At 41.0% G+C, this 24,713-nt stretch overlaps 1 protein-coding gene across 9 annotated transcripts in view; it reads right to left on the reverse strand.

Annotated features, from left to right (window-relative positions):
* ANK2 (ankyrin 2) overlaps nt 1-24,713 on the reverse strand; it is a 316,546-nt gene that overhangs the window by 183,930 nt on the left and 107,903 nt on the right. For 5 of the 9 annotated variants that reach the window (XM_088660421.1, XM_060278537.2, XM_088660419.1 and 2 more), the window contains exon 1: nt 23,551-23,772. The exons of the other annotated variants lie outside the window; for them this stretch is intronic. In XM_088660421.1, coding sequence (XP_088516547.1) covers nt 23,551-23,634 — 84 coding nt within the window. In that variant the 5' untranslated portion in view covers nt 23,635-23,772. Of the gene's footprint in view, nt 1-23,550; nt 23,773-24,713 lie in introns of those variants that run through there. 9 annotated transcript variants of the gene reach the window in all.

Raw genomic sequence — 24,713 nt, forward strand, 5'->3', positions numbered from 1 at the left:
AAGCTATGTATGGAAGAAGAACATTTTAAGAGAGACTGCCATTAATGAACTGTTATTACAAAGCAATCAATGGTGAAGGAAAGCTTCTCTCTGGAATTTTAGAGGCTCAGCACTTTGTCTGAATCCTAATCTGTCAATAAGGATCTAATGGTTTTGTGAATATCCCACTTGTCAAATATCAAAGCAACTGAGAAATTATAGCAGAGTCAATATTTCACTTTCTAAAAGAACACTATTATTCATTGGCAATTTGCCATTAATGTGATGTAAATAGAAACATATCCATCAATAAATATGAATTCCTGGGATTTTTGAAGTTAGTACAGTATATCTGAGACCTTTTTTTTTATTTAAAAAAAGTCAAGTCTTTTAGACCAGTAAAAGGCAATCTTTGCATATGGATATTACAGGTTGTCCATGAAGATTGGATTTGTACATGCATGGACATCTACAGCTCATAGAATTTTTATTTTGTTTCTGGTATGTTATTTTGTATCTGGTATGTATACAGAAAGCCTCAGGAATGGACAACTGCATATCCCAATCCATGCAAATAAAGCCATGAACATCTGTATGGCCTCTTGAGCCTACTGGTTCTACTTCTAATTTCCTACAGAACGGTGTCTATTAAAACACACATTTTTAATCTGATATAATTCGATTAATGCATTCATTATTAACTGCCTCACTCACTAAAGAATTGATGAGCCTAATGATTAACCTGAACAATGCTTTCAGCTATAATTAAGTTTAACCATGATACTGGAAAATGATTTGCCCTGCTAATGTCATTGTTCACTACTGGGACATTTTATTAGGATGTCAGAAGAGATGTTGGTCTTGCAATGTATTGCCAGTACGCCTATGCTTTTTGAAGAGGCCCCAAAACTCTACATGGGGTACTTTTATCCAAGCAGTATGTGATATAATCCCCTTGTCGCACACTCTGTTTTCAAGCTCTCCACTTGATTCTTGCTGCAAATGTCATACCATTATTAAATTCCTCTGGAAAGTAAAGTAAAAGTTCAATCCAGATAATTTTTCAATCATTGGGATATATATATACCGTGTTTCTCACATTTTAAGACATGTCTTATATTTATTTTTACTCCAAAAAAACACACCATGGCTTATTTTCAGGGGATGTCTTATTTTTTTTGTTAAGCTTTTTAATTTTTTACCGGTATTAAGCTTTCCGAGTTTTGCTGGGTCGGGCTCGGTGCGGCACGCACTGCTCACCCCCCAGTCGTGACACGGCCGCCGCGCGGGCTTCCTTACCCGGGTTGCAGTGCAGCGGCGAGGGCGGCGTGGCGACGGGCGACGAGGGGGCCGGGGAAGGCTGAAGCAAAGGCGACGGCGGAGGCAGCGGCGGGTCTTTGGGGCCGCCAGCGCCCGGCGAAGGTGCGGCGGGAGGCGGCAGCATGAGGTAGAGATGCGGAGGGGGTAGGCAGCGCACACAGAACGAGTGGAGGCACGGCATCAGCTTGGGCCACCGGCTCTGGATGTTCTGGCCGCACACCCCGCAAGTGTCCAACAGGTTGAGCCACGACTCTCCGTCGGCCCGGTCCGCGGGGCCTTGCCGGCTTTCAGCCTCGTTTTCCCCACCCATGGCGACAGGACCGGACACGGTGGGCCCTGCTCCCGCCATAGGCTCGTCCATTGTTCAGCGGCGGTGGCCATTTCAGGCACGAAACGCCTCTCACCCAATGGCCGCTTCTGCTCTCACCCTCCCCCCGGCCTGCTCACGAGCGGAGCCCCGCCCCTTCACGGCCGCTGGGAGCAAGCGACGTCAGTTGCTCGTCAGTGTGATTGGCAGGCTGTTAAGGGCTTGGTCGAATTCGGGGTGGGGGATTCATTCAAGAAAGAGCCGGCAAAGACAGCTGCGTGCGCTGTGCCGAGCCCCGACTCAGCGGGAGCCGGCAAGGACAGTAGCGCGCACTGCGCAGAGTCCCGACTGAGCGGGACCCGGGAGAAACAGCAGCGCTCGGCGAGGCGCACGCTGCAAAAGCGCCATGCAGACCTGCTCCCACCACTGCTCCCACTCAGCATGTCTTATTTTGGGGGGATGCCTTATATTTTATTGCCTCCAGAAAATCGTGCCATGTCTTATTTTATAGGGACGTCTTAAAATGTGAGAAACACAGTATTCAATATATTCACACACACACACACACACACACACACACACACACACAACTCAACTTTAAAAGATCAAATTAAAATCAATGGAAGATATCCAGCTGACTCACACTCCCAGCAGACCTAGTGGAGTTAAGTCCCACTGATTTCAATAGGTCTATTCAGAATATGATTAATGGCAGTGTTTACAATTCACTGTGCATTTGATGCAAGAGGCTATTTTTTAGGATTGCATCATTGGCATGCCTCATATTGCCCACTTTAATGCTTTCCTCAGGCAGACAAAACCCAGCACTTGATCAGAATGAGCCAACAAGCACTAAAAGAGCTGCACTGTGATGGTGTACTCAGATCTGGAGCAGTTTTGAACAGAAAAACAGCTGACAGGAATTGGGCTTAAACACTTGCTCTTCCATTCAGCCACACAGAATCATCAGGCTCCTTTCCATTCTCAAATTTTGTCAAGGTGTGGCAGGGGAGTAGACTTATTAGTTTGTTGTGGCAAAGGAATAGATTTATTGGTTTGTTCCAGCAAAATCAATAAACATATAAGACTACTTCCCTTTCTTTACATGTGACTTACATGTAACTTACAAGAGAAATGTAAATGAAATGTGTCTGAGATTGGGCTTTGTTGAAATGCACTAGTTACAGGTAGGTAGCCGTGTTGGTCTGAGTCGAAGCAAAATAAAAAAATTCCTTCAGTAGCACCTTAAAGACCAACTAAGTTTATATTTTGGTATAAATCAAAACGAAAACGAAAGCTCATACCAAAATATAAACTTAGTTGGTCTTTAAGGTGCTACTGAAGGAATTTTTTTATTTTGAAATGCACTGTTTAATCAATCAGAGTAGCTAAGAGTTATGTTAATTATGTGAAATGACATCCTCAAGGATTCGTCAATACTATCTCACTGCTAGCAATGTTTAAATGTTCAAAGATACAAGAGACAATGTGGATTCCTTATTTTCCTTCTTAATGCTCTGCTCTAATCTTCATGCTGTCAAATCTTTACAAGCACATAGGAACTACATCCACCATCTCCTCTGTAATTATGGCCATTATGGTCAAAGGTCAAATACATGTAAAATGTATTTACAGTTGATTAGGATTTTCCCTTAAATTCTGTTGCCTGGGGATATCAGATTTTCAGAAATTGCCTATTAGCACAGCTTCACTGGTTTCTATTGCTGATTTATACCAGTTGAAGATCTGGATTTTTCTGGCTATTTCAAACAATAGGAATATAGGATTGCCATGTTACCTCACCTCACCATTGTAGAACCCACTTACTTATGAACAGCAAAAACTGATTGCAAAGGCTGCTTGAGCAAACAAGAATCCTGTACTTTAAAAAGATAATCTCAATTTCTAAGGATAACAGACAGGTGTGAGGCAGTGGCAGTGGTAGCAAGTGATTTCCCTTGCTCCCTTCTGAATCTCTGGGGTGAGACAAGGAGCAGCCAATCTCTGAAGCCTCACACACAACCTCCAAGTGTCCAGATTTTCCAGTCCTGAAATTACAAAAGCCATCCCAGCTTCTGACGTGATCCTGGAATGTCCCTATTTCCTCCACCAGTGCTGCCACCGCCAAGCTCAGGGAGGAGGATGAGCCGGCGCTTGTCCCAAGCTGTTGCCTCTCCATAGCCGCTGCTGCCAGCCTCCTCCCTTGGGCAGCTTGTAGTGGCTGCTGGAGAGCAGGGGAGGAGGGGCTGCTGCCATTAAGGCCCAACTCATGTGATGCGCCGGCTCTGAGGAGCAGGAAGAGGGCAAAGGGCAGGGAAGAGTAGAACTCAAGGAGTCTTGATTTTTTATTTTTTAAAATGCTCTGTGTTTTCATGTCTAATTCTTGCCCCTTTCTAAATTTTATTTATTGGTTTTTCTTTTTCTTTTTGTAAACCTACGAAAGAATAAAATAAAATAAATTAAATTAAATAGGGATTATGAAGTTTTCTCAGGACAGTGGAGGGTGTGTGTGCTGTGACCCTTTGGTATAGTTGTGGTGGCACTGGCCTTTCTTTGATAAGAAATGCTCAGTGGGGGGGACGCAAAAATGGGGGTGGGTGTCAAGAAGAGTCAGGCAGGGCAAGTGAGAAATGGCCCTATTTTCCTCTGATGAATGTTGGAGTGTGTGTAATCAAAATGTTACAAGATATGTGATTCAACAACAGCAAAGATTAATTCGTTGTCTGTCCTCCCACGGACCTCAGGGCTACGTTTAAGAGGCTTACAAACATGCCATATTCTCTGTGGCTCTTCTATGAATATATTTGATTGCTGTTTCCACCTTAATGCACTTATTTAAAGGCAATTTGACACTTTTCCTTTCCTGTGCTTTTTCATACAGGCTTTTTCCAGGTTGCCATGAGACATTTGAAAAAGCACTGATACACATTCTAATCACGTACGTGCTCTTGTTTGCAGCTTGTTCTTTTATATTTAAAACATTCAGTTTTTCTCATTTGTTCTAGGCATGTATAAATATTAACCTCTTCAAGACCATTATTCTGCCTAGATTGATGTGCAATAAAGCGATGAGCCGTAATATTTAGTTAAAAGCAGAGGCACAGTTCATATGTTGCCACTCAGATAAGCAGTATACCTCAGTACCGGTAGACATTATGCATAGGAAAACCTGCTGCATAGCAATGTGTGCATTTAGAGAGGTACCTTGAGTATTGTCACACAATGCAAACAGCAATCAAGGGATGGCCGTTTAAATACAATGCCAACCTCTATCACTTTAATACATAAAAACAACAAAGCTGTGCAATATCACAATGACAGCTGGATTTCATTAACAGTTCACTAACAGCATGTCAATAATATAATATGCAGAAAACATTCCAATTGATCAATTAAGACTTTATTAATAGATTGATAAAAACCTGGGGCCTTCCAGATCCTGTTGGACTGCAGTGCCCATAATCGTTGACTGTTGGCCATGCTGGCTTAGGCTGATGAGAACTAGAGTACCTAGTCATAAGAACTGGCATTGTCCTAGCCTTATTCTGTGAATTCCGTTCCTAAGGTTGCCACAGATCTTACCATTTTCTTCCTTGTCTCATCTGCTACTTTCTCCAAACTTATGTATCGTGCACAAAGAAACGGCTGCGGTTATAAAAGGAGGAATGTTACTTTTGTTTGCCTGGAGGGAGCTATGCACCTGGTTTACCTCCTGCAGAAGAAAGCTTACGGGTGCATTTATAACGGAGCCTCAAATTGCTAATTTTAGTACAGCCCAATAAGGTTCACTTTCCCCTTAAAACCAATACACGTCTGGCTACTACAAGGCATCAGCTTATTCAAAAGTATACGCTGTCATTCTTTTGAAGTCATTCAAAAGTATATTAAACATTCTGTGCTTTGCAGGCAAATGAGATGAAGCAATTCCAACAGCTGAGCATCATTGCCAGCATAGTCACTGGGATATATATCTGTTACAAAGCTCTCTGCATCAGTCCTTTATTTGGAAGTTGAGAGGCACGGAATACCTGTAATTCACATGCTGTTATGCCTTTCGGGAATGTCAACATAAATGGTATAATCAGGAGCGCGATTGAACTCCTGCCTCATATGAAAACCTCAAAGCAGCTTGTCAAGAGTCACAACAGATGCCTTAATAATACAAACGGCAAGGTTTACTATGGCTAATGCTATACTGTACCACTATTCCTATTTTCATGCTATTTAGAAGAAACAGTGTGAAAAGGATACAAAGGCTAATGTTTATTATTCTAGGATTAAAGCGAAATCTTCCACCACATGCATTGCTCACATGATATCTAATTACACAATTAATGTGTGTGCGGGGGAAGTGCATACCTTTGTAGCCTTAGCACAAACATAAACATGCAGGGATCACTAAACCTGCAAAGCTGGGAAAATGTCACAGCATGCTAGGCTTGTGTCACAATGAGGGAGGGGAAGCTGTGTCATGGAGAAAACAAAAGGTAAAGGGGATGCCATTGTCAGCTGGCGGAGACGCCACTCATTAATCCTGAGGGGCCTGGCTGTCAAAATCCAGACTGCCACCGCCTGCTGTTCTGTGCGCTCTCACGAAGCGCCGCAATTGCAGTAGGGAAGTATGATTGATAGCCGTGTTGGAAGCGCATAATGGAAACTGAACAAAATGCTCTAATAGTTCCCTGTCCAGTAAGGACTTAAGAATATAGGCTCATCACCTCAAATCAGCCAAGGAGAGACAGTCACCACAAAACTGTATCTAACACATACAAATAAAATTCAGGTGGGTGTAGCTATGTCAGTTTGTTGCAGCAAAACCAATGGAGAGAGCAGTGGCCTATTGGCAGGAAGCCCAACAGCAGGTGAAGGCAGAGTCAATGGCAGGCAGAGCCAACCAGGGCTGGGTGATATCTGGTTTTCAACATTGTGATGTAGCACCAGTTAAACATTGCAATATACCAATATAACATTGGTGTCTGAAATAAGGATGGACATATGTAGAGGCATTGCCTGACTTCATGGTTTTCACCAAATTGTGATTTTTGCATAGCACCCACACCCACTCCATGATTCACAATATATTGCCAGGTCAAAAATTATTAAACCAGTATCACAATATGGACAAAATATATTGCCCAGCTCTAGAGCCAACTAACTAGTTTTGCCCGCATCCTCCTCCCTGCTGAGTTCTATAAGAGCAACATTGGGACCAAGAAGGAGGAAGCTGACAGCCCTGCCACACCTTAGACTGGTTGCCTATAAGAAGGTAGGCAGGTGGGGGCAGGCTAGGGACAGACTGATGTTGGTGGGGGAGCGCCTTACTTGCATTTAGAGACCAGCCTCCACTGACCAAGAATCCTTTACCACCTTAAAGACTAACAAATTGGTGCACAAGCATCTGTTTCATCAGCTGAGTGAACGGTTACCATCAGTTTTACATGTCAGGTTTATATATACATATAGGGGGGGGGATGGTGTGTGGATGGGTGTTGGAAACAGCAGTGTCCAGCAGCAATGGAATGCAAAAATTACAACCAGAAATAATTCAATTAAAGGATGCAAAATAAGCATATTGGCCAATCAATCACAGCAGCAGTAGCTGATGATAACACAGGCGTCCTAGATTTGCTATGTTAATTAACACCAGTAGTGGGACAGGAAACCCACAAAATTAATATAATTAACAGTCCTTTAGGTGGGATGGTTGTCTCACCAGCACTATTACCCAAAATGTGGATTAACCCAAACTTTCTTCTTTGTGGTGCTGTGTCTAATGGCCTGAATTATATTTGATGGGTGTGCATTAATTTTCTTGGTTTGCTTTGAATGTTGTTCTAGTGTTGTTACACACCTGAATATCTTAGTGACAAAAGTAAGCTATATGAAAATCAAAACAATTACGCAAACCATTTTGTCACGCATTAAAGGACACTCGGAATGCAAATAGATCTGCTTCCCAGAAGTGAGCAGGGATCTTCCCAGCTTAATTAACCTTCTGGGATTCTCTGTGCTCCATGTGTGTGGAGAGAAACTACTCGTTTCTCTCTGCCCCTCCCTGCCCACATTGCACTGTTTCACATGTTGCCATTTGTAAATAAATTTGTGAAAATACCAAGCATCATTCAGAGATGTTGGCTTTGCCTGTTACTTTCAGAAAAGTCCTGTCCTACACTTACAGGAATACACAGATTAGAGTTATCTGCCAACAAGAATGGTTAAATACAGGTCTGTATAAAACAGTGTTTGGTGACTGTAGAGCAGACCTTCAGAATGTTTTCTAATCAATTCTTCTACTTAATACCTGCCCTCCCAAGCTATTCTGTCTCCTAAGGACAATCAGAACTGGGATCTGTCTGGGGGGAAAGCAGCATTAGGGAAGAAATTGAGGAGGGAAAAGTGGCAGAGAGAAGGAAGAAACTGTTCTTGTCCCATAGCTTCCCTGCTGAAAGATTCGCCTTTCTTGCTCTTAATTTCATTAAAGTGGGGAGGGGCAGTTGAGCAGTTCTGTCTTTGGGGAAAGCCAGATTGGCTGTTTGGCTGATTGGGAATGTTTTCTGTATCATTGTGTCTAGATGGTCTCTTTGCTTCCATTAAAGACAGATTAAATATGATGCCTTCCAATCGTTTCTGGCCCGCAAACAACATAATTATGTTCAATAAAATATGGGCTGCTTTTGCAGTAGCACTAGAGATAGGGGGGGGGGAGAAATGCATTTCTTAATAGTGGCCCTGCACTATTTCTTTGTCTACTTTTTGAAAGGAAGCCTGCTATGATAAATGATCCTATATCAAAAGCTTCTAGCAGCTAATGGTGTTGCCTTATGTCCGTGAATCCCCAGATCTAAATTTTCACACTACAATTAGGATATGCTGAGTATAAAAAAGAATTCTGATGGTTAGTACTAATTTAAAGTCTAGTGCATCACAATTTAGGCACAGTTTTTATGCATTCAAAATGTGAATACGCATGTTTTTCTACCAAAATCCTTATTTCTTATTTGTTTACATTTTAGTTAACTGTACACATGAGGCAAAAATGTGGTTTTTTAAAGAAATCATAAATGTCAAAAGCCAATTTGCATTGTTTGGCATGTGGATAAAAACCACAAAATCACAGACTGATTTGAATGAGATCCAAAGCCCATAACATTCAATGAAGGGCATCAGCATTTAAAATTAATGATATCTCTAGGTGGAATATATTTGCTTGGTGGTAAAACCTTTTTATTTCAATGGAATATGCTTCTAAATGAGCATGTTTAGGATTACAGTCTCTGGTAAATTAGCCTACAAAACATGATGCTACTGCATGAATACTTCTGCATTCCTCGCCAACTATTTGGCCTTGAAAGATAGCAACCTTTTTTACTAATCTTTTCTAAACTTCTGTATAGACCAGGCATCCCCAAACTTCGGCCCTCCAGATGTTTTGGACTACAATTCCCATCATCCCTGACCACTGGTCCTATTAGCTAGGGATCATGGGAATTGTAGGCCAAAACATCTGGAGGGCCGCAGTTTGGGGATGCCTGGTATAGACCTTTCAGTTAGATCTGCCTTTTGATGACCAGTGGCGCTGTGGGTTAAACCACAGAGCCTAGGGCTTGCCGATCAGAAGGTCAGCAGGGTGAGCTCCTGTTGCTCGGTCCCAGCTCCTGCCAACCTAGCAGTTCGAAAACATGTCAATGTGCAAGTAGATAAATAGGTACTGCTACAACGGGAAGGTAAACGGCGTTTCTGTGCGCTGTTCTGGTTCGCCAGAAGCGGCTTTGTCATGCTGGCCACATGACCTGGAAGCTGTATGCCGGCTCCCTCGACCAATAACGCGAGGTGAGTGCCGCAACCCCAGAGCCGGTCATGACTGGACCTAATGGTCAGGGGTCCCTTTATATTTACCTTACTGATATAGAAAGGAATTGGATTGTTGGAACTTCACTGATTGCAGCAATCCGTGGGTACCTGTTCCTTTATCACATGAGTGCATTTTAAAAGAAAGAAAGAAAGAAAGAAAGAAAGAAAGAAAGAAAGAAAGAAAGAAAGAAAGAAAGAAAGAAAGAAAGTGTGTGCATTATGGGGAAACTTACAATAATTATGGGGAAAGCACATTATCACAGAAACTTACAATATATAGCTGTGATCTCCATACAAAGTTAAGTGGACTTGGTCCGAGGCAGGAACTAATTTTTATTCTGATAGATTCAAGTTACAAGAAAGAAGATTCCAACCAACCACCAGGAAGAACTTTTTCTGACAGTAAGAGCTGTTTGACAGTGGACTGGTCTCCCTCTGCAGGTGGTAGACTCTCCTTCCATGGAGGTTTTTAAACAGAGGTTGGACAGCCCTCCATCATGCATGCTTTAGCTGAGGTTCTTGCATTGAATGGAATGGATGGCTGTCAGGGTCCATTCCAATGCTACAATTCTATCATTCAGTTGCCAGAGCTGCTGAAAGTGAAGTAACCTAGTCCCCTAAAGAAATCAATGAGAAGAATCAAGCCTTCCCAGAAGAACTTGACTTAATGGTATTCAGCATAAATTATTCACCACCTTCACCTTCAATACATGTGCAAGATGCAAGAATTCTGCCCTTAACACTTTGATACTTAATTGTGCCACGGGGTTTGCTCAGAATGAACATTTAAATGAGGCAGTTAACTCTTAATTGCTTCTGCTCAAACTGAACTTCTCATTGCTTCTTCTGAGTCAGTTCAGAGTTCTATTCAGTAACACTGCTCTGTAAGCCACTGTTGCTAATACTTGTGTGTAACTAGCAGAAGCATATCTATACTTGTTTATATTGATGTTGTGAGACATGCATATGGTAAAGTATTCAGGTGCTGCAAGATTTCTTATCCATTAGGTTTTGTTCAGGGCCTTAGTGCCTAGCATGTGTGTTGTGTTGCTGTATCAAGTAATTGAAATATTTCCTTTTGAAATATTTCCCTCCAGATTACAAGGAAGGAATCTCTTGCTAAGTGGCAAAAAAATTTTTAAAAAATTAAAAATAACAGGAGACTTTTACAGAATGCTTTTCTCAGGAAGGTGACCTTTTGCAACAATCTAAACAACCTAACAGAAGCATTTGGACAACAATTCATAACATGAATAATTATCCTTTGTTCCTTTATTCCTCCAAACTCAGTTTGAAAGCCATGTTGAACCACATTGACGACAAATAGCTTTCTGTTCCACTAGTTTATGCCATCCATATGAAGGAATTGTATGACAACATGTGGTTTCTTCTAGAACACATTCCGTATAACAACTATGCTTGGCACATTTGTGGTGATCTGAAAGTAATTGCACTTCTCATTGGTTTACAACTGATATACAGTTAATACTGTTGTTTTATTTGCGAGTGGGACAGTCGAGCTCAAGTCAGTCCCATCATGCTTGTGGATTACTGCAGGAAATTAGTAAGGGATGCTCCAGAAACATAAGACGTGAAACATCCGTTAAATTTTAGGTGTGTTCATAATTTAATAAACACTCCTATTCACTTGGATTTTTTTTGCCTTGCTTACTTTAAAAATGAATTCTGTAGCACAATATTGGTGGGAGATAGATAAAAATTAAAAGTAATTTCCAAGTTCAGCGATCTATTTTGTATAAGACACAATACACTTTTTTCATGTCACAATATTTTTGTGTTTTTTGTCACAGAGTGTAACATTTGAATATCTTTGAGAACTTGAAATACAAGCTGCATTGCAACATATGACTGAAATGAAAGCAGCTCATAATAGTACATTATATTAATTCATAAAGACAAAGGTATGCCATTGTTGTTGTTGTTGTTGTTGTTACTTCTGAAGAATCATTTGCCCTTTCAAATACTATATGCTGTTTTTTTAGTTTAGTGAATCAAGGGAACGGAGTTTGTAGGTGAATTCCACAACTGGCACAAAATCTGAACAGATGCTGACTAGGAGAGAATTCATGGAATGAGACCAAAACCTAACCTAGCGCATTGCAGTAAGTTCCAGGCCTATTCCAAAAATGACCAAAGATGTCCAGAACAGCAGTTCATATCCAACAACCATACATAAATAGTATGCATATGTGGTTATCTACATTGTTTGTTCAGGGTCTTATCAGGTCCTTGTACATGACTTCATTTGGATATAGTGTCTTTGGCAAAAGGAAAAGGAAAAAAAATATCCATAGGAGTTTGCAGTTTATATATTATAGCCTGCAATGCAAACATATCTCATTCATAGCACAACTCCTCATGTTTCACCCAATTATGAAAGTGGCCATTTTGCTCTATGGCTTTTAGACTCTAATTGAGACATTAGCAAGAAGCAGCTCCTCCTTGCCACTGGGCCTGGGTCTGCCACTGTGAATTATTCTAAACACACAACTTATTCTTTCTAAAGAAGGAACCTGTCCAACACTGACTATAGCCAAAAATACTGACACCAGTGCTATCTGTTGACCTTTTCCACATGGGAAGCACTTGCTTCCACAATTCCTACACTGCCCTCAAATTTCCTATGGCAGTTCCAAGTGCGGTCCAGCCCTGTACTGAAGGAGTGGACATTGAATTTCCCATAAAGTATCCTGGTGCTCTTGCATTCATGATGCTGAATAGGAGGTCTGTGCTCTCTAAGTGGAGCATTATATCTCTGATGAAGCAGTGACATTTAGACTAGGAACAGAATGTGTTCCTTATCTTTGCTTGTGCTCTCGCTCAACTTGGGAAGGCGGCAGTCACCACAGTGCCGTCAACTGGAGTAAACTGTTTCTAAACTTAATGGAAATGCCAACTCACAAAACGTATTTCTTCAATGTTTCAAATTTAATGAGTAAGACTAAGAATCAACACTGTGCTGAAGACTATTGACATTATTCCAATGCTCTGATTTCTAATCACTCTTTAATCTCATTTTACCGTGGTTTTTTATACATGTTGCCATAATGTGGACATTTCTTCAGTGGTTTTAAAGACAGGCTTTTGAATACTATAAGCACTTAAACACCATGAATTAATTTCCCTAATCAGTCTTATAGGACTCAAACAGTGGGATACATCAACTTCCAAATAAAATAAACCCACTTTCCTAGAATGCTGTCGGTATTCCCACTTGCAGTAGCCACAGTAGTATGCTCCCAAAACAGAGCATATGAGGAATAGAGAAGAAGCAGGCTTGGGCTGGTTCCCCTCAGCCAGTTCAGCTACTAGCAGGTTCTGAGTCTGAGCTGGAGCAGGCATAGCAAGAAGACAAAATTCTCTTGCCACGCAACTTTTCTATTCTGATTCATGGCACTGACAGGGGCTCCAGATATAGCAAGGGCTTTGAAAGGGGTGCTTTAAAAATTTTAAAAGCTAAACAAAATGCAGAAGGAACAATACATGATCCAGCCAGGATTAGGTATGTCCCAAAAATCACTAAAGCCCAAGAACCCAGGTAAAAACATAATGGAGCCTAGCTCAGCTAAATAGTGTTTATTAAGTTGCATGATCTTTTGCATCCTTATGTCAAGAGAATATTAAAATACTTTGTTTGTGGCTGCAGTAGCTGTCTGTACGTCAGCAATCACCAGTCATAAAAGTGATGTAAACTATATCCAATATTCTATTGTGCTGGTTTTTTTGTTTTTCTGTGTCATTATATTATCTTTTGTGCTGTGCCAGACCCTGATCCATTGATTCACCAATACCAGCTCAAATTCCCATGAAGTGCACATAGCTCAGATGCAAATTGAATTTTAAGCTGCTGCCACTCTATCCATAGGTATGATTACCATGTTTCATAAGGCTTTACTAAAGACAGGACCTGGCATTATGTTAAATTAACAAGGCTGACTCGCATTTATACAAAGCACATCGCAAGAAGATCCTTTTGCTAGTGTTGAAGTCACAGGTGCTTACTTTTTCCAATGGATTTGGGCTCACATGGCTAGTTTTGTCAAAGACTCCAGCTTGTGATCGGACACACCCTGGTTCAGTCCATGGGTTTTCAGGACACAGCAGTAGCAATCTGGACATACGCTGAGACACCTACAAAGCTGGCTTAACACATGTAAATGCACAGAAAAGGATAGTTCCTGTTGTCCTTATCATGACAGGGAAATGAAGTTCACAGACACCGACAGAGCAGTAGGAACAGATGTGCGGGGGGGGGTGTAAACTAGCATTACACTCTTCCCTGCATATGATGTGGCCATTAGCACCATGTAACCCTCTCCTTTATTTTAAAAATCATCAAAATAGAATGAGTCTAAATTCTAAAAGTCCAGGATATCTATACATATCAGCCCCTACTCTATACAATTCAGTCCATAAGGAGCATCTGCTATTCTAACCTCACCTCCTTCTGCTACTGGCCACAGATTCTCAGACTCTGCAGTATCTCTTTAATTAATCACCCTGCCCCCAGCTTCTCAGCATACTGAGCTTGAAAAATGAGGACTTTTAAAATTGTAAGGTTGAGTACTCCAGGCTAAGCCCATACCATGAAGAAGACACCTTGTCCCTAAAGCATCTCAACACCTGTTCAAGCAGTAAATTATCTCCCCTAGAGTGTCTGTAATCCCTCTCAATTTTATTTTTTCTTATACCTATTATGTCCACACACACACACACACACACAATTTCATGACGATGCAATCATTCTTTTCACTCATCAGCAAAAGCACATTAACCTTGAAAGATTCTACATGGCCCTGCGCCTTGTCTACTCTTAATTCTCATTGTTCCATCATTTTTCCAAAAAACAGGCTCAATAAATAATACTACTTAATTATAATTATTATTTTAACTTACATTTTAGCTTAAAATGAATACAAATAACATTAAATAGCAGGAGCAGAAAATGTCTAAACTAGCACAGGCTAAATAAAAGCAACCAGAATCAAATGTCTGCTAGATTAAATGTATTTTTACTGTTCTTATAGTTTCTGAGTAATCTTTGAGGACAACCCTACAAAGAGTACATTGCAGTAGCTTAGCTGAATAAACAATTGGGGTGTGTATGATAATTGCCAGGTTCTTGTTATATTCATCATTATATTCATCATTTCCTCTCTTTTTCACAAATTAGTTGCTTAATTGTTTATTGTAATGTATTTCCAGGTATGAGAATCAAAATGCCAAGATTGCCTTCCCCTCCATCTTTCTCTCTTGAGATAATACTAAGATTACCTTTTTTCTCTCTCTCTTTGAGGATTATCACCCTGCATTTCTACCCCCTCCCTTATTAAGATAGGCTTCATATTAGCTTTCTAGGATCACATCAGTTTCCCATGAGTTCTTTCTTATACTCAATGGCATATGGCTCCAAGATAACCATCTTTAATTATTACAGCCATTTCTCAGTCACATCTGAACTATTGCAGTGCGAAAACCAATGGCAAGCAGCTTGACCAACAGCATCTGCTCCCCATTACAACTACGTTTCCAGTCCTAAATCTTCCAAACACAATGATTCACAATGATCCTTTCCTGAGGAGAGGCAAACAATGACATTCCAAAACCAAGATGCTGCTTAAAATGCAGGCATTGAAACAATCACATGGTTCAATCTCTTGCTTAAATATGTCATAATTGCTCACAAACTGAGCAACGCACAAACATTGTGAGGGTTTGGAGGCTGGCTAATTGCAAAGTACTTTAGGAGAATTACAGTAGATAAAATTCACTGAAGCCTAAAGTAATTATTCTCAACACTTGGTCACTATTCTATTTTCACTTAAACAAAATACTCCTCTCAGAGGCACAAGGCAGATGATCTGAGGAGATAGTTTCCTCTCCTTTCATACACATGACACAGCCTGGACCAATCTGGCTGGCTAGAACAATATGTTATGTACAAAGAAAGTGACATCTTGTAGCACTTCCAATGTAACTACAGTCGTACCTCGCAAGACGAATGCCCTGCAAGATGAATTTTTCGCAAGACGAATGCATCTTGCGATCTGATGGTGACTCGCAAGACGAATTCATTTTGTAAAAAATTCGTCTTGCGAATCGCAGTTTCCCATAGGAATGCATTGAAATTTAATTAATGCGTTCCTATGGGCAAAAAAGAAATGTCAATGCATTCCTATGGGAAACCGTGATTCGCAAGACGAATTTTTCGCAAAATGAATTGACTCGCGGAACGAATTAAATTCGTCTTGCGAGGCACCACTTCGATTGTGGCATTAATAAATATTTTATTGCATCATGGCTGTTTACCCCAATAGGTATACAGTATTAACCATTATAATAACTATACTGTAATAACTATTTTCCAGCTTACCATTATTCATGGTTCTTACATTCCAGGTTCCTATGCAAAAAAATTCTTTACAGCATTGGACTTTCCTTTCGCTTCCAGGCATATCCGCAACTGAGTGACCTTTCGGCTTTGGCCCAGCCGCTTCATCAGCTCTGAATCTACTTGTACTTGTCCTCCGCTCTTCCCCAGTAGTATGTTGGACGCCTTCCGACCTGAGGGGCTCATCTTCCAGCGTCATATCTTTTATATACCTGTTGTCTTTGTCCATGGAGTTTTCTTGGCAGGGATACTGGAGTGGCCTGCCAATTCCTTCTCCAGGTGGATCACGTTTGGTCAAAACATAACTTCTCCAAGTTATTTAAGCCCCTTCGCCACGACAAGGCAGTGATCCATGAAGGGGCACAATTGCGCTCATTTCACACGCTAGCAAGGTTATGCAAGGTTATGCAAGGTTATGCAAGGTTATGCAAGGTTATGCTTAAAATTCTACAAGGCAGGCTTAGGCAGTATGTGGACCGAGAACTCCCAGAAGTGCAGGCTGGATTTCGAAGGGGCAGAGGAACCAGAGACCAAATAGCAAACATGCGCTGGATTATGGAGAAAGCTAGAGAGTTCCAGAAAAATGTCTACTTCTGCTTCATTGACTATGCAAAAGCCTTTGACTGTGTCGATCACAGCAAACTATGGCAAGTTCTTAAAGAAATGGGAGTGCCTGATCACCTCATCTGTCTCCTGAGAAATCTCTATGTGGGACAAGAAGCTACAGTTAGAACTGGATATGGAACAACTGATTGGTTCAAAATTGGGAAAGGAGTACGACAAGGTTGTATATTGTCTCCCTGCTTATTTAACCTATATGCAGAATTCATCATGCGAAAGGCTGGACTAGATGAATCCCAAACCGGAATTAAGATTGCAGGAAGAAATATCAACAACCTCAGGTATGCAGATGGCACAACCTTGATGGCAGAAAGTGAGGAGGAATTAAAGAACCTTTTATTGAGGGTAAAAGAGGAGAGCGCAAAATATGGTCTGAAGCTCAACATCAAAAAAACCAAGATCATGGCCACTGGTCCCATCACCTCCTGGCAAATAGAAGGGGAAGAAATGGAGGCAGTGAGAGATTTTACTTTCTTGGGCTCCTTGATCACTGCAGATGGTGACAGCAGTCCCGAAATTAAAAGACGCCTGCTTCTTGGGAGAAAAGCAATGACAAACCTAGACAGCATCTTAAAAAGCAGAGACATCACCTTGCCTACAAAGGTCCGTATAGTTAAAGCTATGGTTTTCCCAGTAGTGATGTATGGAAGTGAGAGCTGGACCATAAAGAAGGCTGATCGCCGAAGAATTGATGCTTTTGAATTATGGTGCTGGAGGAGACTCTTGAGAGTCCCATGGACTGCAAGAAGATCAAACCTATCAATTCTGAAGGAAATCAGCCCTGAGTGCTCACTGGAAGGACAGATTGTGAAGCTGAGGCTCCAATACTTTGGCCACATCATGAGAAGAGAAGACTCCCTGGAAAAGACCCTGATGTTGGGAAAGATTGAGGGCACAAGGAGAAGGGGACGACAGAGGACGAGATGGTTGGACAGTTTTCTCGAAGCTACGAACATGAGTTTCACCAAACTGCAGGAGGCGGTGCAAGACAGGAGTGCCTGGCGTGCTATGGTCCATGGGGTCACGAAGAGTCGGACACGACTAAACGACTAAACAACAACAACAATAACTATTTTAGTCAATATACATGTAACAAAACTCTGGGATATCTCTACCTTAGGAAAATGTATTCCTGCAATACACAATAGCATATATGCGCTGCTGTGGCATTTTTAGATACAATAGCCATTTTTATATCTGCAGGACTGCATGCAACATAATATCAAAGAGCTGGGATTTTGGTTGTAGCAAGAGCGAAAACTAGAATCACCAAAGTATCAAACCTGTTTTGGTAGTACACATTGTAATACTGTACAATATACTGACCGAATATATTGACCCAATTGAATAGCCCAATTGAGCTATTTCATGCCTTTCCCGAAATTATACAACTACTGCACTGTGAGCACATTGGCAAGCCTTTAAAGTTCTTCAAAGACCCAGGTCTAACTTTTAAAAAGCCAGTAATTACTAGCTGCACTGTAAATCAACCTATGTGAAAGAGAAACATGAAATGAGTGGCCAAGTTTAATGTACCAGCCTATCAGGTTTTAAAGTGTTCAGTCAAGGCCAGCCAACTCAAAGGCCACTGGTGGATCACATCCTGTGTCAATTCTCTCCTGGTAGGCTTGCTCAGTGGCACTGTTCCTCCCTTTGCAAACAGTATCTATTATTCCTGTGTATAAGACTACTTTTTAACCCAGGAAAATCTTCTCAAAAGTCAGGGGTCGTCTTATACGCAGGGTCGTATTTCTTATACAGCAAGTTTATCCCAAACTCTATATTTTAACTGGAAAAGTTGAGGGTCATTTTATACGCCCAGTCGTTTTATATGCTGGAATATACGTAATCTCACTTAGCAATTGTGGACCTGCCAACTCCCGAGACCCTGCGTACTAGGAATCCCTATTGAAAATGTGTGGTTCACCAACTTGGACTATGTGGTCACGGACCTCTTTTTCCCAGCTGATGTACTCATCTCTCCTGACCTCTGCCTATTCTCTTTCCTAGGGCTTAAAGATGAAAAAAGAAACTCAATCTCTCAATGCCCTGTTGTATTGCTATACTACGCTGAACCCAGAAACATCATAAAATGGAAGGCCGGGCAGAATCCAATGCACAATTTGGCTTAAATGTCCTTTAAATGTTTGGGTACTTAAACCTGAACCCCTAATGAAATGCTGTTATACTTTCCTTCATTTTCCTCCTTTGCATAACTCTTGCAGAATGAAGATTTAATGCAAGGCTTGTAATTCTATTGCATTGTAATTGCTTATTCAGATTTATAGCAAGCCCTTTCATATGCTGCTCTTTATTATTCTACCGCTTCTCCTTCACCCAGGAGGATATGGTCCCGCTTAAAGCTTGCATTGTGTTTAGATTGGTGGAAATGACATACATTGGCCACCCCCCTTGAACTAACCCTTGGAGACAGGGTTGTCTGGTGAAGTAAATGAGGTCCAGAAAGCTAGTCAAGCAAAGCATAGTGTTAACAGCTACTGCCTGATTTGAAGAAACCTAGTGTTGTGGAAAAGAATATTTGAGGAAAGCTGTCCAGAGGGCAATTAAAACCAAAAGTAACATAACAATGCTACTCAATTCAAAAGGTAGACCAAAAGTGGAAGTTTAGTACTCACTTCATAAGCAAACTGGTCAAATGGCAAAATACTGATTCAAGGAAACTTGCTAAAATGGTGCATAAGCAATTGGTTTGTTTGTTTTTTTGTAAAAAAAATACACAACTGTGCTTTATTAAACTGTTCCTAGGAACATTAATACTTAAACTTAGCCTACAAAACAAAGCATTCAAATTTTGGGACCCGACCCTAACAAGTGACAGGGGAGTGGAAGGGGGGGTGGCCACACAATTAAGTTATTATCCAGCCCAAATTATTTTTTGAGAGAGCCTGCATCCTTAGGCATATTAATACAATGCAAACTTGACTTGCTAATTTTTTTAAAAAAGATTAAGAGTAGGCCAATATTATCCCCATATAAACACTCGGATTATGGAATACCATTTTGTGGTTAATGTAGCTATAGCACATATTGGCCTCTAGGGATAGTGTGATAAATAGGTCTAATCCCAGGAAGGGAGGCTGTGTAATTTATTTTTATCACAGGAAATGGAACTGCAACATTGGATTTGTTTTTTTTTACAAAATGTAGCTACTCCATTTTAAATATTTTATGGTTCTTTAGAAATACTAGGAGAAGAAAATGTTGTGTGGATGCATGGAAACTCTATTAATATTTTCCAGGCAGTAAGGAAACTATGGAATTTCCAAGTACTTTAATAGAAAGAAGAGTTATTTTCTATGGCACTGATGTACTCAGCATTTCAGCTTGTAGCCAAGGATTTGAGCACACATTTTCCTTTACAATGCAAAAGCATTTAAGTTCTACATAACATATACAAGGGGCCACCAATGCAACACCCAGAGGTTCCTGCTTCATCCATCAGTGCCTCCTATGGTGCCCACGAAAAGTCACAGGTAAGTGTCCCATCAAAACTCCACAATGCATAAGGGAATATTTGTTCTTCCTCCTCAGTTCCTTACTCAGTCTCTTCCATATTGAACATTCCCCTTAAACATGTTTGCACTGGGTGCCAGGATAGGAACCCCAGCCCCCAATCTGTTCTGAAAGGTGTGTAGAATTTTGATCTGTGAGCATGGCAGTGGCTGCTATGGATGCCTTTTTCCTTTTGATGGGTTTGCTGGTGGGTGAGACATGGCAGCTTCATAGGCTCCTATGAGAAGCCACGCCAACCCAGGTAACCGGTTCCATTGGCAATTCCTTCTGATTATATGTTTTTAGATCAAGATGCCAGGCATTTTTATTGCTATGCCTACGAAGACATCAACTCACCTAGAAATTTATTGCCAAAGTTTCCTTCATTTTGTGTTCTTTGCATTCTTGAGACAAGCCTAACCTCCAGGCTCAAGGTCCTTTCTATCAAACTTATGCTGGAGCTACTGTTAATGGTAATTTTAAGAGATCTGATACGAAAGCAAGGAGTTGTTTTGTCAGCGTATTTGAATACAACTTTAATTACTCTTCTGGGAATTCATTTTGATGACAAAAGAACGGAATATATTAGAGCAGGCAAGTTGAGCTGAGTTTAAACTGAGAAATAGATCCATATGCAGTTATGTCAACAATGAAGTTGTAAGCTTGGAATTAATAATGAAAATGAAAAGATCACTTAATCATTACAGTTCTTTAACACTACCTTGTCTGTTTAAGGACCACTCTAATTTAATTGCAGCTGTCCTTAAAACCTGTGTTATAGGAATGTGGAATCCTGCCTTATGCCAGGACTATCTGGGCCCATCTAGCTCAGCACTGTCTGCCCTTGCTGGCAAAAGGTCTCTGGGATTTTAGGCAAGAGACACTCGCAGAGATTGTCTGCATGCAAAGCAGCAGTTCTACAAGAATCTGCCCTACACATGAGCTTCTCTGGTTCCTAATCAAATGGGGAGCCTCCTCCATGAGTAGAAAAGGCTTTCTGCTCCAGAAATCCCACCAGCCTACAGGAAAGCCAGCACCAGGTGTATGGTGACAGGTTAAAGGTCAGCCCCAGAAGATTTTTTTCTACTTGGCTATCATCATTCTTATTTGCCCCGGGTGAGTTACAACAATATAAAAAGACAAGATTAAAATCAGTACAAACAATTCACATTCTGAAGAATAGAGCGGGTCCTAAAAATACATAGGCAGTACGCAATTAAGTTTTACTCAGAGCAGACACATTCTGAGAAAAACCTGGTTGTGGGTCGCCCTATGTATCTCAGATGTCAAAGGCCAGGGTAAAGGGCATCTTCAGCATAGGGAAGTGTCAGACATGCCTCTGTGGGAACGGAATTCTATAGCTTAGGAGCTGCCATAGCCAATGCCCTCTCTCCCAGAGGTGCCAGTTTAGGAGGGCGAAGGCAGGGGGCAATGTCACACGTGTGATGACCTGGCATGCTGCACACAACATCAGGATGTTGGGAGGAGCCTAGGGCAGAGCTGAACATGGCAGCCGGTTGGCTTCAATGGCCAGTGGCTCCTCCTCCACCTCCTCTTGGTGTCACCACCAGCAGGAGGCTGGTTTGACCTGTGGAGGGGAAGGAGCCAGGCACTGGAGCCACACCATAGTCAGCTCTTTGATTCACTTCTGTGCCTTCTTAACATGGAGGAGGGGATGCTGGCCCCCAGCCTGAAAGTATAGGAGGGGTCCAAAAGGGCATGGTCCCCAAGAGCTGGCGCCCCTGCCCTCTCATAAGCCACCAACCCCTCCAAACTTTGGAGGAAGATGGAAATACTAAGAGGGCTCCCTCTGTCAATCTTAACTCCCAAGAGGGTCTGTAGGGAAGGAGGTGATCTTTCAGATTTTGGAGTCTGAAGGGGACTTAAGAAGAGTAGGAAATTGGTTTCCATACAGACTGGATCATTTTTTTCTGTAAGTATGGATTTATATGCATTATACTTGTATGGCCCTTTAATTAGTATCAAAGGTAAATAGCTCTTCCCTTTTGCCTAGGTATGAAACCCAACCTAAATCAAACATTACACACTAAGGCACCCACAGAAAAGTGGAGTCACCATGTTTTAACTTTTTATCAAAATTCTTCCATTAGCTGGATCAGGACATATCCTCACTGTGCAATCCTATACATTTCTTTAGAATTAATTCCCATTAAGTTCAATGGAGTTTACTCGCTGGGTGCAGGATCGCAGCCTAAATGTATAAAAACATATACACGCTACCAAAGAAAGATAATTCTCCATACTTCAAATACCTTTGGCAGGTCTGCTTTCTTTCATCTCTGTTGTATGGAACACATATTATCAAGTTTCTAAAAATACAGAGGCTTATCTTTTGGAAAGCTATATTACAGCATCATGTAAATTCTACTCAAGTTTACAACAGATGACTGCAAGATGCATCGCTGAACATTTGCTGCATTTCCCCCCTTGGGCTACACAGCTTACAAAGCATAGCAGCTCTTTCATTGCTGTATCCCCAAGGATACCTAAGGACCAAGATATTTTTCGCAGGAGCTACTCTTGTAGTAAGGTATTAAAAAGTGAGAGAAAGAGAATGACAGACAGCATGATAATATTTCCATAGTAGTAATTTTTCAATGAAACTGGTTTCAAAATAATTTGTTTTGAGGAAACTAATTCCAAGTGGAAAGATTAATTTTAAGACCTGGTGGTTCAAATCCTATGCATTCTTTCCTTGGAAAAGTGGGACTTACTTCTGAGTAAAAATGCATAGGGTTGCAGCTCAGAAAACCTTTAGAAAGCCTGGCCAAAAAGCTGGGTGTGGCTGTGTATTTTATGTTGCCCTCCATCGCTTTCACATTAACAGCAGGGTATTGCAAGTATCTGGTTGCTACAGTCATCTGGGAAAAGGAAACTCAGGGTTGTTTGTGTTGGTTTTTGTAGTGTCACACCTTTCATTTGAATGAAAGAGAGAAATCTCAGCTAAAGGTAGTTAAAGGATATAAATCCCAATTCACAGATCCACAAGAAATAAAGCCAGTGCCATGTCCACCTACACTATTCCTCTTTCCACAACCAAACAGTTAAATCTATTTTTAAAGGAGGAATAGCATCCAATGAAACCAATACAGCATAACACAGTCAATAGTAATTCAACAAAACAGGCATCGGTGTGCTTTTTAAAAGAGCCCTTCAGTCACTGTCCATTCGGATTAACATTAGGTTTGTCTACCATTTCAAGACATTCCAAAAAAGAAAAACCAAAGCATTTCCTTATTGCCAAATTGGCTAGATATCAGCAGTGGATAACAGATTCCTACTACAACCTTCACACCCTAGACATGTAGCTTCTACACACCACAATGTCTTAATGACTAAGACACTACTACTTCTTAATGTTTTCCGAATACCAAGCAAACACTAACAGGCAATATGGTCTTCCACAGCGTAAACACAGAAAAGGTGCTCCATACACCTTCATTCTCAAGACTTCAGAGGACTCCTACTGTCTTACTTCTCCACACACGCACACATATACACATATTGCTGAGTCCGTTTACATTACCTTCTTGGGTCTTTTCTTCCTCTGATTACTTCCATTATACTTCTCTCCACCATCACTCTTCTGAGCTGCTTCCTCATTCATCATTTTGAATAGTCTTCAATGCAAAGAGCGTTGCCATTAAACCCTCTCAAACACACAGAGCATTAGCAAATGTGTCACTTGCTGGAGAGGAGGAGGGCTGTGTGAGCAGGGAGGGGGAGGGTAGGACGGAGGAAAGAAGACCAGGCACAGAGAGGGTGAGCGCGATGATGTTGCTATGGCAGCAGCTACCACAACTGTTTATCTGACTGCATTGTTAAATCTGATTTAACCAATTATCACAGAATCTGTAGAAAAACCCTTAAGCAGAATGCACAGAATCTGGAATAGAATTTAGGGAACGAGTACAATGCTAGTTAGTATAAAAAACACACACACACAAACACACACACACACACTTTTTAAGGATCCACCCTATACTTTTGACTGTAGATTGTTTTAACTGATGTTATTCTTGCATTTTTGTATTGATGTAGCTTGCCCTGGGACCCAAGAGTGAAGGATGGGTGAGAAATTTATTTTTTTATTAATTATTGTTATTGTTATTACTATTATTATAGATGCTCAGATATATATATCTGCTACACACAGACACACACACACCTCTATCTGTATTATCTGCTCAGGAGTGCCTTCTTACAAATCTGTTAAATGTTAATTAGGTCACTGTGCCAACTTCTTTAATTCCTGAAAATACAATACATAAGGATTTGCTTTGTCTTCCTCCCATTTACTGACTGGTAAAAATCGTAAGCAATTTCCCCCAGTGTCACTGTGAAATACGGATTTTACTAAAATTAGTACAAAATGTGGATAATTCTTTTGCTTTGGACTTCCAAGTCCTTTAGAAAGCAGGCATTTCACAATTATAAGCTCTTCCCTTCCTTAAAGGAAAACAAATGACTATGGAAAAACAGACCTTCCATTTTTCTCTGATTATTATTACCGTAGTTTATTGTTTTCACTGGAAAGTTTAATTAAAGCATGCACTGCACAAACAAAACAAAATGAGTGATTCCCTAAATGCTGCAATCTGACCCAATGCATATAGAAAAACTAGGACTGGAAAAGTCCCCTTCTGTTGGAAGGCCTTTCCTTCAAGGAAGGTACATACCATTAGAACC

This window comes from Zootoca vivipara, chromosome Z1, assembly GCF_965207765.1.
Source record: "Zootoca vivipara chromosome Z1, rZooViv2.hap1.1, whole genome shotgun sequence".
NCBI classification, from domain to species: Eukaryota; Metazoa; Chordata; class Lepidosauria; order Squamata; family Lacertidae; genus Zootoca; species Zootoca vivipara.